This window comes from Protopterus annectens, chromosome 13.part0 (assembly GCF_019279795.1).
Source record: "Protopterus annectens isolate FY-2018-M chromosome 13.part0, PAN1.0, whole genome shotgun sequence".
Classification (NCBI taxonomy): Eukaryota; Metazoa; Chordata; order Ceratodontiformes; family Protopteridae; genus Protopterus; species Protopterus annectens.
In genome coordinates, this window is record NC_056747.1 from 393,933,636 (window position 1) to 393,947,823 (window position 14,188).

Here is a 14,188-nt window from a genome sequence, read left to right on the forward strand (position 1 = left end):
GATTCTTCATATTTCATGAAGTACAACAATCATATCTGCTTGCCATAGAAGATCTAGACAATGGAAAACACATATTCCCTAAGCTGACCTTCACAAATGCTTCCTAATAGCAACACTAGTCATAGACATATCAAGGTAATAGAGAGAAGTACAATGCTACCCACTTGCTACACTATTCAGGGCAGTATTGTATAACCTCTGCTTCCTGTGCACAGAGATAATCAGGAATTCCAGACTGCAGGTTTTGAAAATGGTGCCAGTGCTGTTTCCCCATCCTAGTGATACCTGAGCTGAGGACAGAGTATCAGACAGGTCATATCAGGCATCAATTTTCTTGAAGCACCATGTCAGAGATGCAGTAGTTTCTTCCAGTAACTGCTGTGTGGGAGGTAAAGCATAATCTTGCTCTTCTTCATGCAGCATATGGTAGCCCATCAGTGAGACCATTAGAAACTGACAGTCTCCTAAATCTCGTCTACAGATTGTGCTACTTTTTTGAGGAGCAAAATGGAATTGTGCTTACAATGTGATTCCTGAACTGCAAGTAGCACAACAGAGAGCTGAGCTGCAGTCATGTGACATGCGTACTCCTGCACTTTTCCAGCATGAATTTGTGGCCACATTGTGTTGGGGAGAGCAGTGCAAAAATGTGCACTTTAAGCCACAGCTACATGGTAACAAAATAAAGTAATTTATAAACATACAAGCAATCTATCCTAATTCACCTAGATGCCTACAGATATAAGCTTGTGTTATCTTAAAGGCATTCCAGCATTTTGTTTGCTTAGTTACATAGTGTTTGAAAGTTATATTGGATATCTGGGCAGCAGTATTAGGAGGTACAGCAGTACATGCTGGACTAATAGGTAGCTTTGAAAGGGTATGCTGTGTTATGAAAGCAGAGCCAGTCCAACATTTGGCGACCTTGGCAGTTGCCTTGGGCTCGTTGCTGGGGGGGGGGGGCACACCGAAGTCACTTAATAAAGACAGACATTTGGATCCATCAAAATGCATGCTGATCCAAACATGTTATTCCAGCAACTTTATAAGTTTCTAAGGCCAGTAACGAAAAGCGTCCCTGATTTTGGGCCTTTGTCCCCACATTATCTTCGGCTTTGCCCAGATTTCTTATGCTAAGAGGTTGAGAGGTATGTAAAGATTTTTAGAGCATTTTGAAGGAATTTGAGTTTGAAGAGAAGTTTACTGTTGCTCATGCTAAGTCTGTTTTCAGTGTGCAGTTGTTTTCTTTAGCAAATGACCACCAGTGTTTGTGCATTTGAAAGCAGTGTTAGTAGCACAATAAGTAGTATACCTGTCTTTGGTGTAAAAGGCTGTGGGTTCTATTCCCACGTCATGCAGATAGATTGCTGTAGATTTGTTGCTGATACTGTTGTGTACATTAAGGGGGAATGGCGGTGCTGCACTCCTGAGTGTGTCCTCCTTTGGATGAGATGCCTAGTATGAACCTTGTAGATCATTGAGTGTATTGTTCCTATTCAGCCACTGTAGCTAGATAGCACTTGCATATAAGTACTGAGCACGTGCAAGAACAGTGCTGTTTTGTACAGTCAGTCAGAGTGAATGCAGTCAGGAGTGGAGATGCACATGCGTCATGTGAGTGTGTTTGAAGTATTGACTGAATCACTTAGCTTAAATACAAGTTCTAATTACAGTTCCTGACATGTTTATTTACAATAAATATCTTGAACCCATACACCACTTCATCGTCTCTGTTGATTACATGAGACAAGCAACATGGTGCCAGAATGGGATCTGAAGCTGAAGCAGCACACAAGCCATAAGACACACAGTTAAAAGTGGAGAAATATACCAGAATGAACTCACAAACAGGTCAGTGGTTATTCAAAGGTACTTAAACTTGTTTAAATGATTTTTTCAGTCACTGAATATATAGCAAAGCATTCAAAACATTCAAAATAATTACCAAGATAAACAAAATGTCCAGAACTGTGACATACTGATGAAAGTATCCGAAATAAATACAAAAGTGTTTTAAATAATTTTTGAAGTGTTAAAATATATGAAAGGGATAAAACAACCGCATTTCTTCAAAATTGCAGTACTTTTTGACATTAATTAAAGCTATTGTAAGTATCCAAAGTTTCTGGAATTTGGAATGTTTGCAGAATATGCAGTGTCAAAGTGAAGCCTTTTCAAATTGATTGTTGTGTATTCGAACATAATTACAAGTACCTAGTCTATGCTTATATTTAAATGTATTTTGTTGTTATGACAGAGGGATTTCACAGACCTGAACCGCTGGTGTTACATAACAGTATTGCTGAGAAATGGGGAGTGTTTGAACAAGAATGTGATATTTTCATACAGGCTGCTTTTCTGGTAAAGACGCACATACAAAAGCCTTCATACTTCTTAATTTAGCAGGCTCGGAAGCCATTGAGAGAGAAAGTTCATTTGTGTAGGTACCTGCTGTGTATGTGGTTGGGGGGGGGGCTGCCAAATTGTGATACAGGCTGAAAAGCGGGAAGACCCTGAATGCTTCAAATGTAAATTTAGAGAAATGTGTAATCCTAAAATGAATATTAAAATGGAAAGGCGCATATTTTACACAAGAAATCAAAAGCCTGTTAAAACTATAGCAGCATATATTACCGACTTGAGAAATAAAGCTAAAATGTGCAGATTTGGTGATTTGCAAGCTGAGTTGATAAAGAACAGACTTGTGTGTGGTATTAATAGCGATGCAGTGAGAAAGATTTTGCTTCGACGTAGTGATTTAACATTGAGCAAAGCCATAGAGATTTGTCAAATATATGAGCTTACAGAAAAGCACAGAAATATGCTTACGGATGAGAAAAATGTGCTTGCAGTAACTAGCAGTGCGAATGTTGATAGTATGCAACATAAGATTGTGTGCAAATGGAGATATAAACCAAAGGGTGTTGCAGCTTCTAACTCTAACCATAAACCGAATGCGGCCACAACAAACAACCTTAACGTTAACTGTTGTAAATGTGGAGGCAACCATGAACCTAAACGAGAAAAATTCTCCGCTTTTGGTCAGCAGTGTCACAAATGTAAAAAGTGGAATCATTTCAAAAGGCTTTGCAAGTCTAAAGTGGCACAATCTTTTAATAAAAGAGAGCATTCAAAGAAGCTGGTAGATCAGATAGAAAACCGTGAGTAAACTTTTTATGTTGATGGTGTCTCTGTGATTGATGAAACTGTTAATATAGTAGACTTTCAGTTGGCAGCAAAGGGTGAAATATTTTGTATTGTTTGGATTAATGGGAAACCTGTAGAGCTTTAAGTAGATATTGGAACCAAGTGCAATGTTTTATCAGCACAAATGTCTGCCAAAGTAAAAACTGGTGAGAAACTTGACTCAGCAAAGTGTGCAAAACTTGTGTTTATGGTGGTGAAGAGATTCAAACTGATGGCGCAGTAGTTCTCGCATGCCATTCTGCTGGGAACAGCTATGACTTGCAGTTTTACATAATCAAAAGACATGTGCAGTCACTGTTAGGCCTGAAAGACAGTTTAACGAGGACGTCCACCATATAAGTCTGAACAACCACAATAGTTTTACACAGAATATTTTTCATGAATATGCTGATATTTTCAAAGACAAGCTTGGTAAACTACCTGTCACATATTCCATGAAGTTAAACCATGAAGTAAGCCCAATTGTCAGACCAGCTAGGAAGATTCCGGTAGCAATGGACAGCAAAGTGAAAACAGCACTAGACAAAATGGTGAATTTAGATGTGATAACTCCAGTAAAAGAACTAACTGAATGGGTATCCTCCATGGTTGTAGTTCATAAGAAAATCTCAGATGTTATTCGAATATATCCCACAGATTTAAACAAAGCGCTTAAACATCCTCATCATCTGATGTGCACAGTAGAAGAAGTAGCAGCTCTTATGCCAAATGCCACTATTATTTCAATCTTAGATGCAAAAAGTTCATTTGGCAAATTTCGCCGGATCACAAATCTTCATTGTCAAATACTTTCAGTACACCATTTGATAGATATAGATTCTTGAGAAGGCTATTTGGAGTAAATTCTGCAAGTGAAGTGTTCCAACATGCGATGGAGCAAATGTTTTCAGGTTATCTATATGCTATCATTGTAGATGACATTATTATAGGGGGCAATGGTGAAGATGAGCATGATAGAAACCTCAAGAAAGTTCTAGACCATGAACATAAAGTTAATCTTAAACTGAATCCTCAGAAATGTACATTCAAGCTGTGAGAAGTTACTTATGTGGGTCATTTGTTTACTAGTTCTGGCTTACAACCAGATCCATCTAAGCAAGTAGCAATTCTTGAGATGCCAGTTCCAGACAGTGTCACATCTTTACAATGCTTTCTAGGTATGGTCATCTGTTTAGGAAAGTTCATTACAGACCTGAGTGAGCTTTTAGCATCATTACGTGAGTTGACATGCAAAAATGTAAATTGGCCCTGGATAGAACACCAAAAAGCTTTTGATATTCTGAAGAAGACAATTGCCAGTTCACCCACATTGAGATATTATGATGTTCACAAGCCAGAAACTCTTTTGTGTGATGCTTCTAAGTATGGTCTTGGTGCAGCATGTCTTCAAGAAGGCATACCAGTAGCCTATGGATCCAGAACTTTAACCCAAACTGAGATGCAGTACACACAAACTGAAAAAGAGCTTTTGGCAGTAGTGTTCGCATGTTCAGAGTTCCATGATTATATTTATGGCAAACTTGTTCAAATACAGACTGATCACCAACCTCTAGTGACTATTCTGAAAAAGCCAATACATTCAGCCCCAGCACACCTGCAACCCATGATGTTAAAATTGCAAAAGTACCATTTCAATATTGTCTATATAAAAGACAAATATCTCTACCTTGCAGATGCTTTGTCACAAGGACCTAGACAAACAACAGAACAGCATGACAACGAGAAAGCAGACTTTGAAGTCATGGAAGTCAGAAAGTTTTCCTCATGATGTCTTGATGAACTCAGAAATCGCACAGCTTTAGACCCTGTTCTTCAGAAGCTGAAACATTTTATCAGTCAAGGATGGCCAGTGCAATAAATTAGTTTACCACTTGACATACAGAAGTATTCTCCTTACTGAGATGAGCTCATGATGGAAGATGGAATCATCATGAAAAGTCCTGAAGTAGTTATTCCTTCAGCATTACCACAGGAATATATCAAGAGTTTACATCATGGTCACCCAGGTACTAATTTAACCAAAAGAAGGTCAAGAGGCATAGTATTTTGGTTTTCTATGTCAACAGATATAGAGAAGGAAACTCTAGCATGTTCAGTTTGCAAAAGTACTAAACCGCACCAAAAAAAAAGAACCACTTCAGCTAAACTAGATTCCTGAAATACCATGGTCGAGGGTTGCTACAGATATTTTCGAATGGAATGGTCAGCATTACTTAGTGTTAGTAGACTCTTACTCAAATTGGTTTGAAATTGACCTTCTTCCTAATCTAACTTCCAGCACTGTTATCACAAAATTGAAGAGACATTTTTCTGTCCATGACAGTCTGCGCAAAGCTGTATCTGACAATGGTACACAGTTTACAGGTCAGCAATTCAAGAAATTTGCTGAGTCTTGGGACTTTGTCCATGTTACTAGTAGTCCTGAGCATCTACAATCTAATTTATTAGCTGAGTATGCAGATCGAAGTGTGAAATGTTTGTTAATGAAATCCAAGAGAGATAGTACCAATGTTTTTCTTAACCTACTCAATCTCAGAAACATTCCCCGAGATAACTTGCTTGATTCACCTGCTCAGAGATTAACATCTAGACAGACAAAAACAGCCTTGCCGATCAGTAAACAATTATTGATTCCAAATGCTAAGAACAACAGAGTGATCAAGACTCAACTTTTGACGAAATGCTAGTCACAAAAGTTGTACTACGATAAATCTAGCAAACCTCTTAGACCATTGAGACATGGAAAGATCGTAAGAATGCAAACATCCAAAGGATATGACCAAGTGGGAATTATCAAAAATATTTGTGAGGAACCGAGATCTTATATTGTATAGTCAGAAGGAATGGATTTCAGAAGGAACTGAAGACATATACTTCCAGTCGCTGAACCAGTGACGCAGCAGACTGCATGTGCCAAAGACTCTATTTCTCAGAGTGACCCTACACTTGCTCAGATTTCAGAGGACAGTATAATTTCCTCATATAATTCATGAAGTTCCTATTAAGAAGAATTCCCCAGAGACTATGCCTGTTGCTAAACACAGTCAAAGTTTTGAAGTAACCAGATCGGGTAGACTTTTCAGACCCAATCTGAAATATACAATGACTTGGAGATGAGTTCTGATTTGCTATTAATATTGTAATGTTATCTAGCATGTAGATTTTCTTGTTCTTCTATTGCATGTCAAACAAATCAAAGAGGGAGGATGTAGATCATTGAGTGTATTGTTCCTAGTCAGCCACTGTAGCTAGACAGCACGTGCATGTAGGTTACTGAGCACGTGCAAGATCAGTGCTGTTTTGTACAGTCAGCCAGAGTGACTGCAGTCATGAATGGAGATGCACATGTGAGTGGGTCTGAAGTATTGAGTGACTCAGTTAACTTAAATACAAGTTCTAATTACAGTTCTTGACATGTTAATGTACAATAAATATCCAGCCATTACCTATTGCAATATCACCAGGTTACCATTTTTTTTATATAGCATAGGCAACTTATTCTTCAAGGGCAGTAGGCATTGAATTGTACATGAAACACTGAAATGTAAAGTTGTTTTGCCAGCAGCAACCTCTTCAGTAGTTACAGATCGCTCTAATGTAGAATTATTCAGATGACTTTTACTTCTGCAGAAATTGTGCATATTGACTGATACTGATGGATTGTAATGAAGTTTGAGTGGCCTTTTATGGCTGAAATGTTCTGAAATGCATACTTTTGTCATTATTGGCTCATACATTTTGTTTCAGTCATCCATCCATCCATAACTCCTTTCTCCTATTTTTGCGCATGAGGTTGGGGTATCACTTCAACAGTGACAATCATCTAGAGCGAAAGTTTACGACCGGGGGGGGCGGCTAACCCTACCATGGTAGTTCTTCCACCCTACATACCTGCACACATACACTCACACCTCTGGTCAATTTAGAGTGTCCAATTCACCTACTGCATGTCTTTGGAATGTGGGAGGAAATCAGAGCACCTGGTGGGAACCACATGAACAGAGGGATGACATGCAGACTTCGGACAGAAGGTACCCCAGCAGAGAATAGAATCGGGGAATCTCTTGCTGTGAGGTGACAACACTATCCACTGTGCAGAAATAGAAATTTAAAACACACTAACAAGTACTGCTGTATTATACAAGGAATATAATTTAATGCAATCAGGAAGGTGAATCAAAGAACACATGCATGGTCCTAAAAAAATGTTTGCAAGGGGTCTATAGTTTGAAAACAGTCCAAAGATAAACTTAATCCACCACTGGTCAGATGCATTTTCTTTGAATGTGGGTTTCAATGCCGTTTCAAGGGCAGTGAAGTTTACTGTTCATGCTACATCTGTTTTCATTCTGAGACTGTATTGTTTTGTTTAGCAAATGGCTATCACATGAAATAACAGTTTTAAATTAAATCCAAATATCTGTAATCACTGTAGAAGTAAAGAAGAAAATAACATGCACACTGACAGGTTTGAGTAACATCATATCTGGAGTGAAATAGCCAAGTAATGGGACACCAGAATGGCTGGAGGGGGGACAATCCATTACCCTGCCCAGGGCCCCATTTGGCCATGACCTGGCTCTGTCTGAACGTGTGCAGTAAGCTGCTTTTGTATGTGCACATTTGCACTACAGTTCAGATTAAAAAGGACAGCAACGTGAATCTGTGCATACCTGCATGTCTATATTGTATACAGATTGTACTGGCAGCAAGGTGGCCCACAATATCAGAACAACCTGTCCCTGTATCTTCCTGTCACTATTATGGTGGTGGTATAGTTTGTCTAATCATATTCGATACATACCCATTGACTATAAGAGACTGCCCTCCAAAGTGAATGTAGGCAGACTTGTGCCAGTGTGTGTCTACTCACCCATGCACATGATAATGACTGTGATCCCCTGCAAACTCCCTCCTGTGTGCTAAACATGAGAATGGCTGATGCACAGTGTGGCTCAACCATGTATGATATAATACTGCACACATCATGTTTGGTCTGTATGCATCCAATGATACTATGTGCATATCAGGGCCCATAGGTCAAGATTAGACATCACTGCTTTATCTACACTGCCATTTACTGTGCCCATTGCTGCCTGCAGGTGTTTATGTTAATGCTGATTGTTGCTATTCCACTAAATTCTCATGAGATGATCATGTCAATGCACCTTCCATGCTGTTTGAGTAGGTGCACGGTCCAAGCATACCAGTTTCCTAGACCTACACAGCCTGAATCCTCACCAGCGCATATGGAGCATACAACATTCATGCTGTGACAGGGCAATATTTGAAAGTCCCTCCCAGACATGCCGAGTCACTGGAAGCAAGCTTTGTGCCGAATGAATGTCTACAAAATTGCAGGTTTGTGTGTGTGCAGTGCTGTACTGTTGTACAGTCATACTGTGTGGGTTCTGTACAGAATCACAAGCCAGGGCTCCAGTGGATATCCAGCATCACCTGCAACACTCTAACAATAGCCAGAATGCCTGCATTAACCAACTAGATTGCCCCTTTGTATTTTACTCTGCAAGGTGTGTGCCATATATGTGAGTTACACAAACCACCAGACAGCTGTGCAAACACATTTGTTATGATGCCACGTGTGTGACACACTACCTGATAGTCCTTCTTATTCACAAACGTTTTTGACTGTGGGCCAGGTGGGGCCTTTACTTGTGTGCAATGCATGACACCCAGTATAACTGGAAGGTGAGCAGTGTCATAGAAGGTATGCATGGTGTTAGTCCTTTTCTGTGGTTCTGTAGGAAATAATTTATTGTCAGGCACATGGAGAAACATTATATGGAGGAAATTGCTGAGTATTCCAAAAATGGGTAGCAGTGAAGTACTCAGCATGTCCTCAGCTGGCAACTGAAAGTTCCCAGTAGCTAAAATACACATACCTTGGTCGTCACGTGTTTCGGAAGGCTATGCATTCCTACTCATACTGTGTGTGGAGATCACATGTTGTCTTAGGCCTGGGCAATGCTCTGATCATCTCTAAAATGAAGAATGATCTCTTGTTCAGTGAAATTATGGTCACCCCATGACAGTAACATTTCTATTGGTGTTGGATGCCACCATGCTAATGCCAGCAGGAACAGTCAGCACTAAAAATGACTGCATGCTGCTGCTGCACCATGCATGTTTGTTCACTGAAGCTCAGAAATATTTGGCATACTTTGCTCTTTTATAATCAGGGGGACATTAATGTGCAATTTCCCTTACATATGACTATGTTTACCTAGCATGCACATCATATCATTAGGACCTCATTTCTCTACCCAATTCCATTTGCATGTCAATATGTTATCATTTGCATGCATTTTCTATTGCACATTTGGACACAGGGGTATGAATCGCTACAGTTCTGCGCTAGTGTGTGAGTGTCCAATTCCTGCTCAAATACACATTGTGTACAAAGCAGTTTTATATGAATACAAGCCTAATTCTGATGCTGTATACAGCTTTTCTTCTAACAACAATAAAAAATCACAGTTACTAATTGTATTATTTATTATATGCACTGGATGCAAAGATAGTTTTTTAAAGAAATTAATTTTACTGTTTTATCATAAAAACAGTGTTATACAGTGTTATTTTGCATGTGGCATTATAAGGTTTTATGTTCTGAAAGAAAAATATGCAGATACGTACCATATCTGTTAACCATACGCTGTTATAAGGAAAGGAGTGACAGAACATTATGCAGTTTAATGGAAAACAGTATTGTGTTGAACTGTTTTAAAGTGAAACATATGAAATAATGGCAGGGGATTTAAAATGCTTAGAAAGTAATGGTGTGAAAACATAACACCTATATGCATATCTTGTATGCATTTACGTCTGTAAATACAAATGTTTGAGTGTGCATCTGCTGTTTGCTAATATACAATATTAGTGCAGTTCTAGTAAAAACACAAAACTTTCTGCCTAATTATAAGGCTGTCCCTGAGGGGAATTGGATTAACAGTGGTGGCTGACGAACTCCAGTACTAGGCCCCAGAGTTAGAAACATTTTCTGTTCCTGCCACTTCCAGTTTAGCATGAAAGGCTGTGCTGCCTCCATGCCAGATAAATGTGACCTTCATAGCTTTCAGTGTCATGCCCGTGAGGCCTATAATACAGCACTGTGCCTATATACAGTGTTTTTTTTAGTTTTCTTTATTGTAATAGGGTGTTAGTATTACAGTACTTTAATACATTTGAATACGAGTATGAATTAAATCGTAACCATTTTCTCTTCACGCATTTTCATCTTTTGCAGCACTAATCAATTATTTTTCTACATTGCCAGGATCATGTGTATATAGAATTAGCCTGCATTGTTGACAAAAAACATGCAGACAGAAGTAGGAAATAAGAACTGTCCAGTCCAATGACTACATTTTAGCCCTTGTTGTAACTACTATCATATGATATGTCCAAGTGATGAAGTAAATATTAAGATAAAAATAAAATGACATACAAAAGACCAAATACATAAATATTTCCTTATTCTTTCTTCTTTCCTTCTGTGATTCATTTTGGAGCTTTTTTATGAGTGTAACTTAAGTATGTGAAGACCAAGTTCTTGTACTTCTACAGTATATCATACTACAGAAAAAAAAATAAAAGCAAACCTGACTCAGCAAAACCTTTGTTTTACATGGGGGAGAGGGAAATCACAGTACATCTCTCCGCAGAAGGCCGTGTTCACTCATCTCCCTTCTAGTGATAATCAGCTCATGCTGCTTTGCTGCATGTTGGAAACAGGGATATTGGTTTCCTGCATCAACGACATTTGATGAATTGGTCTCGCTTATATATCCTATTAACATTTTTTGCACCTAGCCTACTGATTTCAGCTAATAGGCTTCACCAGTGACTTGCAGCGACTAGGGGTTTTGAAGCTTAGCCTAACTCCTTCTCATCACTGGGTCTTCAGATATTCAGTAGCCCAAATGCAGGCCTGGTGTGAATCTTTCCACTGGTACCTTTTCCTGAAGGATTAACTATCCTTCTGTCATTATTGCAAAGGATCCCTCCACCCCCATCTCCAAAAGGAATGCTGCTGTGCTACTTAATTCCACTGCTATGAGGGAGACATGTCAGAAGGTGATTGTTCACATCTCATATACCCCTGGGAGACCCCTCCCCAGAATACAAGCAATACAAATAGACTCTCTTCTCATGCCATCAGGCTAGCTTTTCCACTGCATTTAATAGCATGCCATTCAATCTTCTACACCCTCTTTTACTAATGTCAAGTTAACATCTAGTCTTACTATATCTTACTACACCTTTGCCATTTTCCTAGTGCTTGGTAACTAAGTAGGCCTTGGTAACTAAACCACATGTCCTGGAACCTACTTTTCCCTTTCAGCAAGTGTTCATGTCTGTCATTGCCACTGTCAACTTATCTGGTGTGATTTGTTTGCTCACTGTCTGCAATACAGACCTACAGCTGTATTAGCAGGTACAAAAATCCCGCTATGAATTTTAAAGGCTTGGAGATCAATGTATTTATTCATGCTTTTCCGTCAGCCCCTCCGCCCATAGGTCTTGAACCCATCAAGTTCTCATCTCATCTCACTGATAGCCAGTTGGATAAAGGCCATCATCTAAGCAAGTAAGAAGATGTTTTGTGTCCCAACTCTACATTTGTCTCCATAGTAACTTCAGAGGTGGAGTGTGTCTTCATCCAGATGGCTTGAAGTTCTGGCTTAACCCTACCAAGACTGAGTGTTGCAAGTTAGACCAACACTGATAATTTGTTCCCTACGTGCAGAACACATACCATACGCTGCATCATTCATGGTGCAATGCTAAGGTGCATGTATTATTATTCCTATTCCCTGCACCTGGCAGCTGATGTGATGTATGCACCCACATCATTAAAAGGGATCAGCAATATCCCCTGCACATGTGAGTTTCAGCACGCATGGAAGAGACTAGCAACACAGACTTAACAAAGATTGGTGCTATATACTGAGTGACTGCTCTCCACTACACATTGGTACTGCAGCAATTGGGCTGCCCCCCCCCCCCCCCTTTGTTGCCTGGACTGTCTGGATCACAGACAGGGCTATATTCCTGTGTGTCCTATGGTCAGCTATTTATTCATTCATTCATGTCATGTTAACCAGATAAGTTAATTGGTCAAGAGGAATTATTCAACCAAAATCTAAGTGAAAGTCAATACATACAGAACTAATATGACCGAAATAATTTGAAGTTGCAGAATTAACAAGGTCGCACACATTATATTCATTATATTCATACTACTCAGCAATATTTATAGAACTTAATAGCATCTCACACAAAGGAAGTCATATAATATGCAGTTAATCTAACCAACAGTGGAAAAAAACTTTAAAAATTGTAGTCCAAAAGAAAATCTTAAAACTGCATTAATAAATTCTTGCATAAAGCACTTAATGTGTGGTCCTACAGGAACAAGTAGAAGAAAGACCCATTCCTGCCTGAAATTAAACAAAGTGAAGTTTCATTTGCATGATCAGATTATAGTTCTTATTTGATATGTACTCATATATTGATTTATTTTTCTGATAGATTTCTGGCAAGCACCTCATTTCAAGGAACAACTGGTGATGTGTATGTGACAAATACCACATGCATCCACACAGATCACCACTACCATATATGGACATTACGACGGGATGCAGTAGGAGGCCCTACATGGGTCACTGTGGGCAGCTGGCAGAATGGCAAACTGGAAATTGAAGCTGGCATCCTGCAGGACCAATATCAGACAAGGAAGTATAGGAATGGCGGATCTTCCAGGATGAAACTCCGTGTTGTGACCCTGGTGGAACATCCGTTTGTCTTCACTCGGAAAGTAGATGAGGATGGCACCTGCCCAGCTGGACAAATGTGCTTAGATCCTCATACCAATGATTCTGCAATTCTGGATTCATTCTATAAAGATCTAAATTCAGAAAATGCCTCAGTTCCATTAGAATTTAAGAAATGCTGTTACGGTTACTGTATTGATCTCTTGGAGAAGCTTTCTGAAGATCTCAATTTTGAATTTGAGTTGTACATCGTTGGGGATGGTAAATATGGAGGTTGGAAGAATGGCCGTTGGACTGGGCTGGTGGGTGACTTGCTTAGTGGTGCTGCCCACATGGCTGTGACCTCCTTCAGCATTAATTCTGCTCGAAGCAAAGTCATAGATTTTACAAGCCCTTTCTTTTCTACCAGTTTAGGTATCCTTGTGCGGACAAAGGACACAGCTGCTCCAATTGGTGCATTTATGTGGCCACTACACTGGACCATGTGGGTTGGAATTTTTATGGCATTGCACCTTACAGCCCTTTTTTTAACCCTTTATGAGTGGAAAAGTCCCTTTGGAATGACTCCTCATGGAAGAAATAGGAAAAAGGTGTTTTCATACTCATCTGCTCTAAACTTGTGTTATGCCATCCTTTTTGGCAGAACCGTCTCTTCCAAGACCCCAAAGTGCTATACAGGTCGCTTCCTGATGAATCTCTGGGCAATATTTTGTCTGCTTGTATTGTCAAGCTATACAGCTAATTTGGCAGCAGTCATGGTTGGAGAGAAGACTTTTGAGGAACTTTCCGGAATTCACGATGCTAAGGTAAGAAGAGGTGCATTTTATAATGTCTAACTTTTTCTTCGCATTTCTAATCAACATGGCTCTACATCTAGTAGTTAGGGGATATCAGTCAGCTAAAACAGAAGATGGGTAAAATAAATAACACTACCAAAGAGGGTTCATTGATTAAAATGCTATACTGTAGGTGAATACAGTTTGCATCTGAGCCTCAATATTCTGAACTGGAAATGTTTGAAAGGTTGGGTACTTGCTACCATGAGAATACATATCATAGTTCATTTATGTGCATCCAAAACAGATATGCAGCAAGCTGTCTTAACTGGAATTGTTTATGTCCATATGATAAAAGGGTGTTTATGCACAAAAATAATTGTAGGGTGGAGAATGGAGTGAAAAGAG

General features: G+C 39.3%; 1 protein-coding gene across 1 annotated transcript in view; it reads left to right on the plus strand.

The window, feature by feature from the left end:
* Positions 1-14,188, plus strand: part of GRIN3B (glutamate ionotropic receptor NMDA type subunit 3B) — a 688,331-nt gene that overhangs the window by 309,175 nt on the left and 364,968 nt on the right. Inside the window, exon 3 of the mRNA XM_044054013.1 lies at positions 12,763-13,810. Coding sequence (XP_043909948.1) covers positions 12,763-13,810 — 1,048 coding nt within the window. The remainder of the gene's footprint in view (positions 1-12,762; positions 13,811-14,188) is intronic.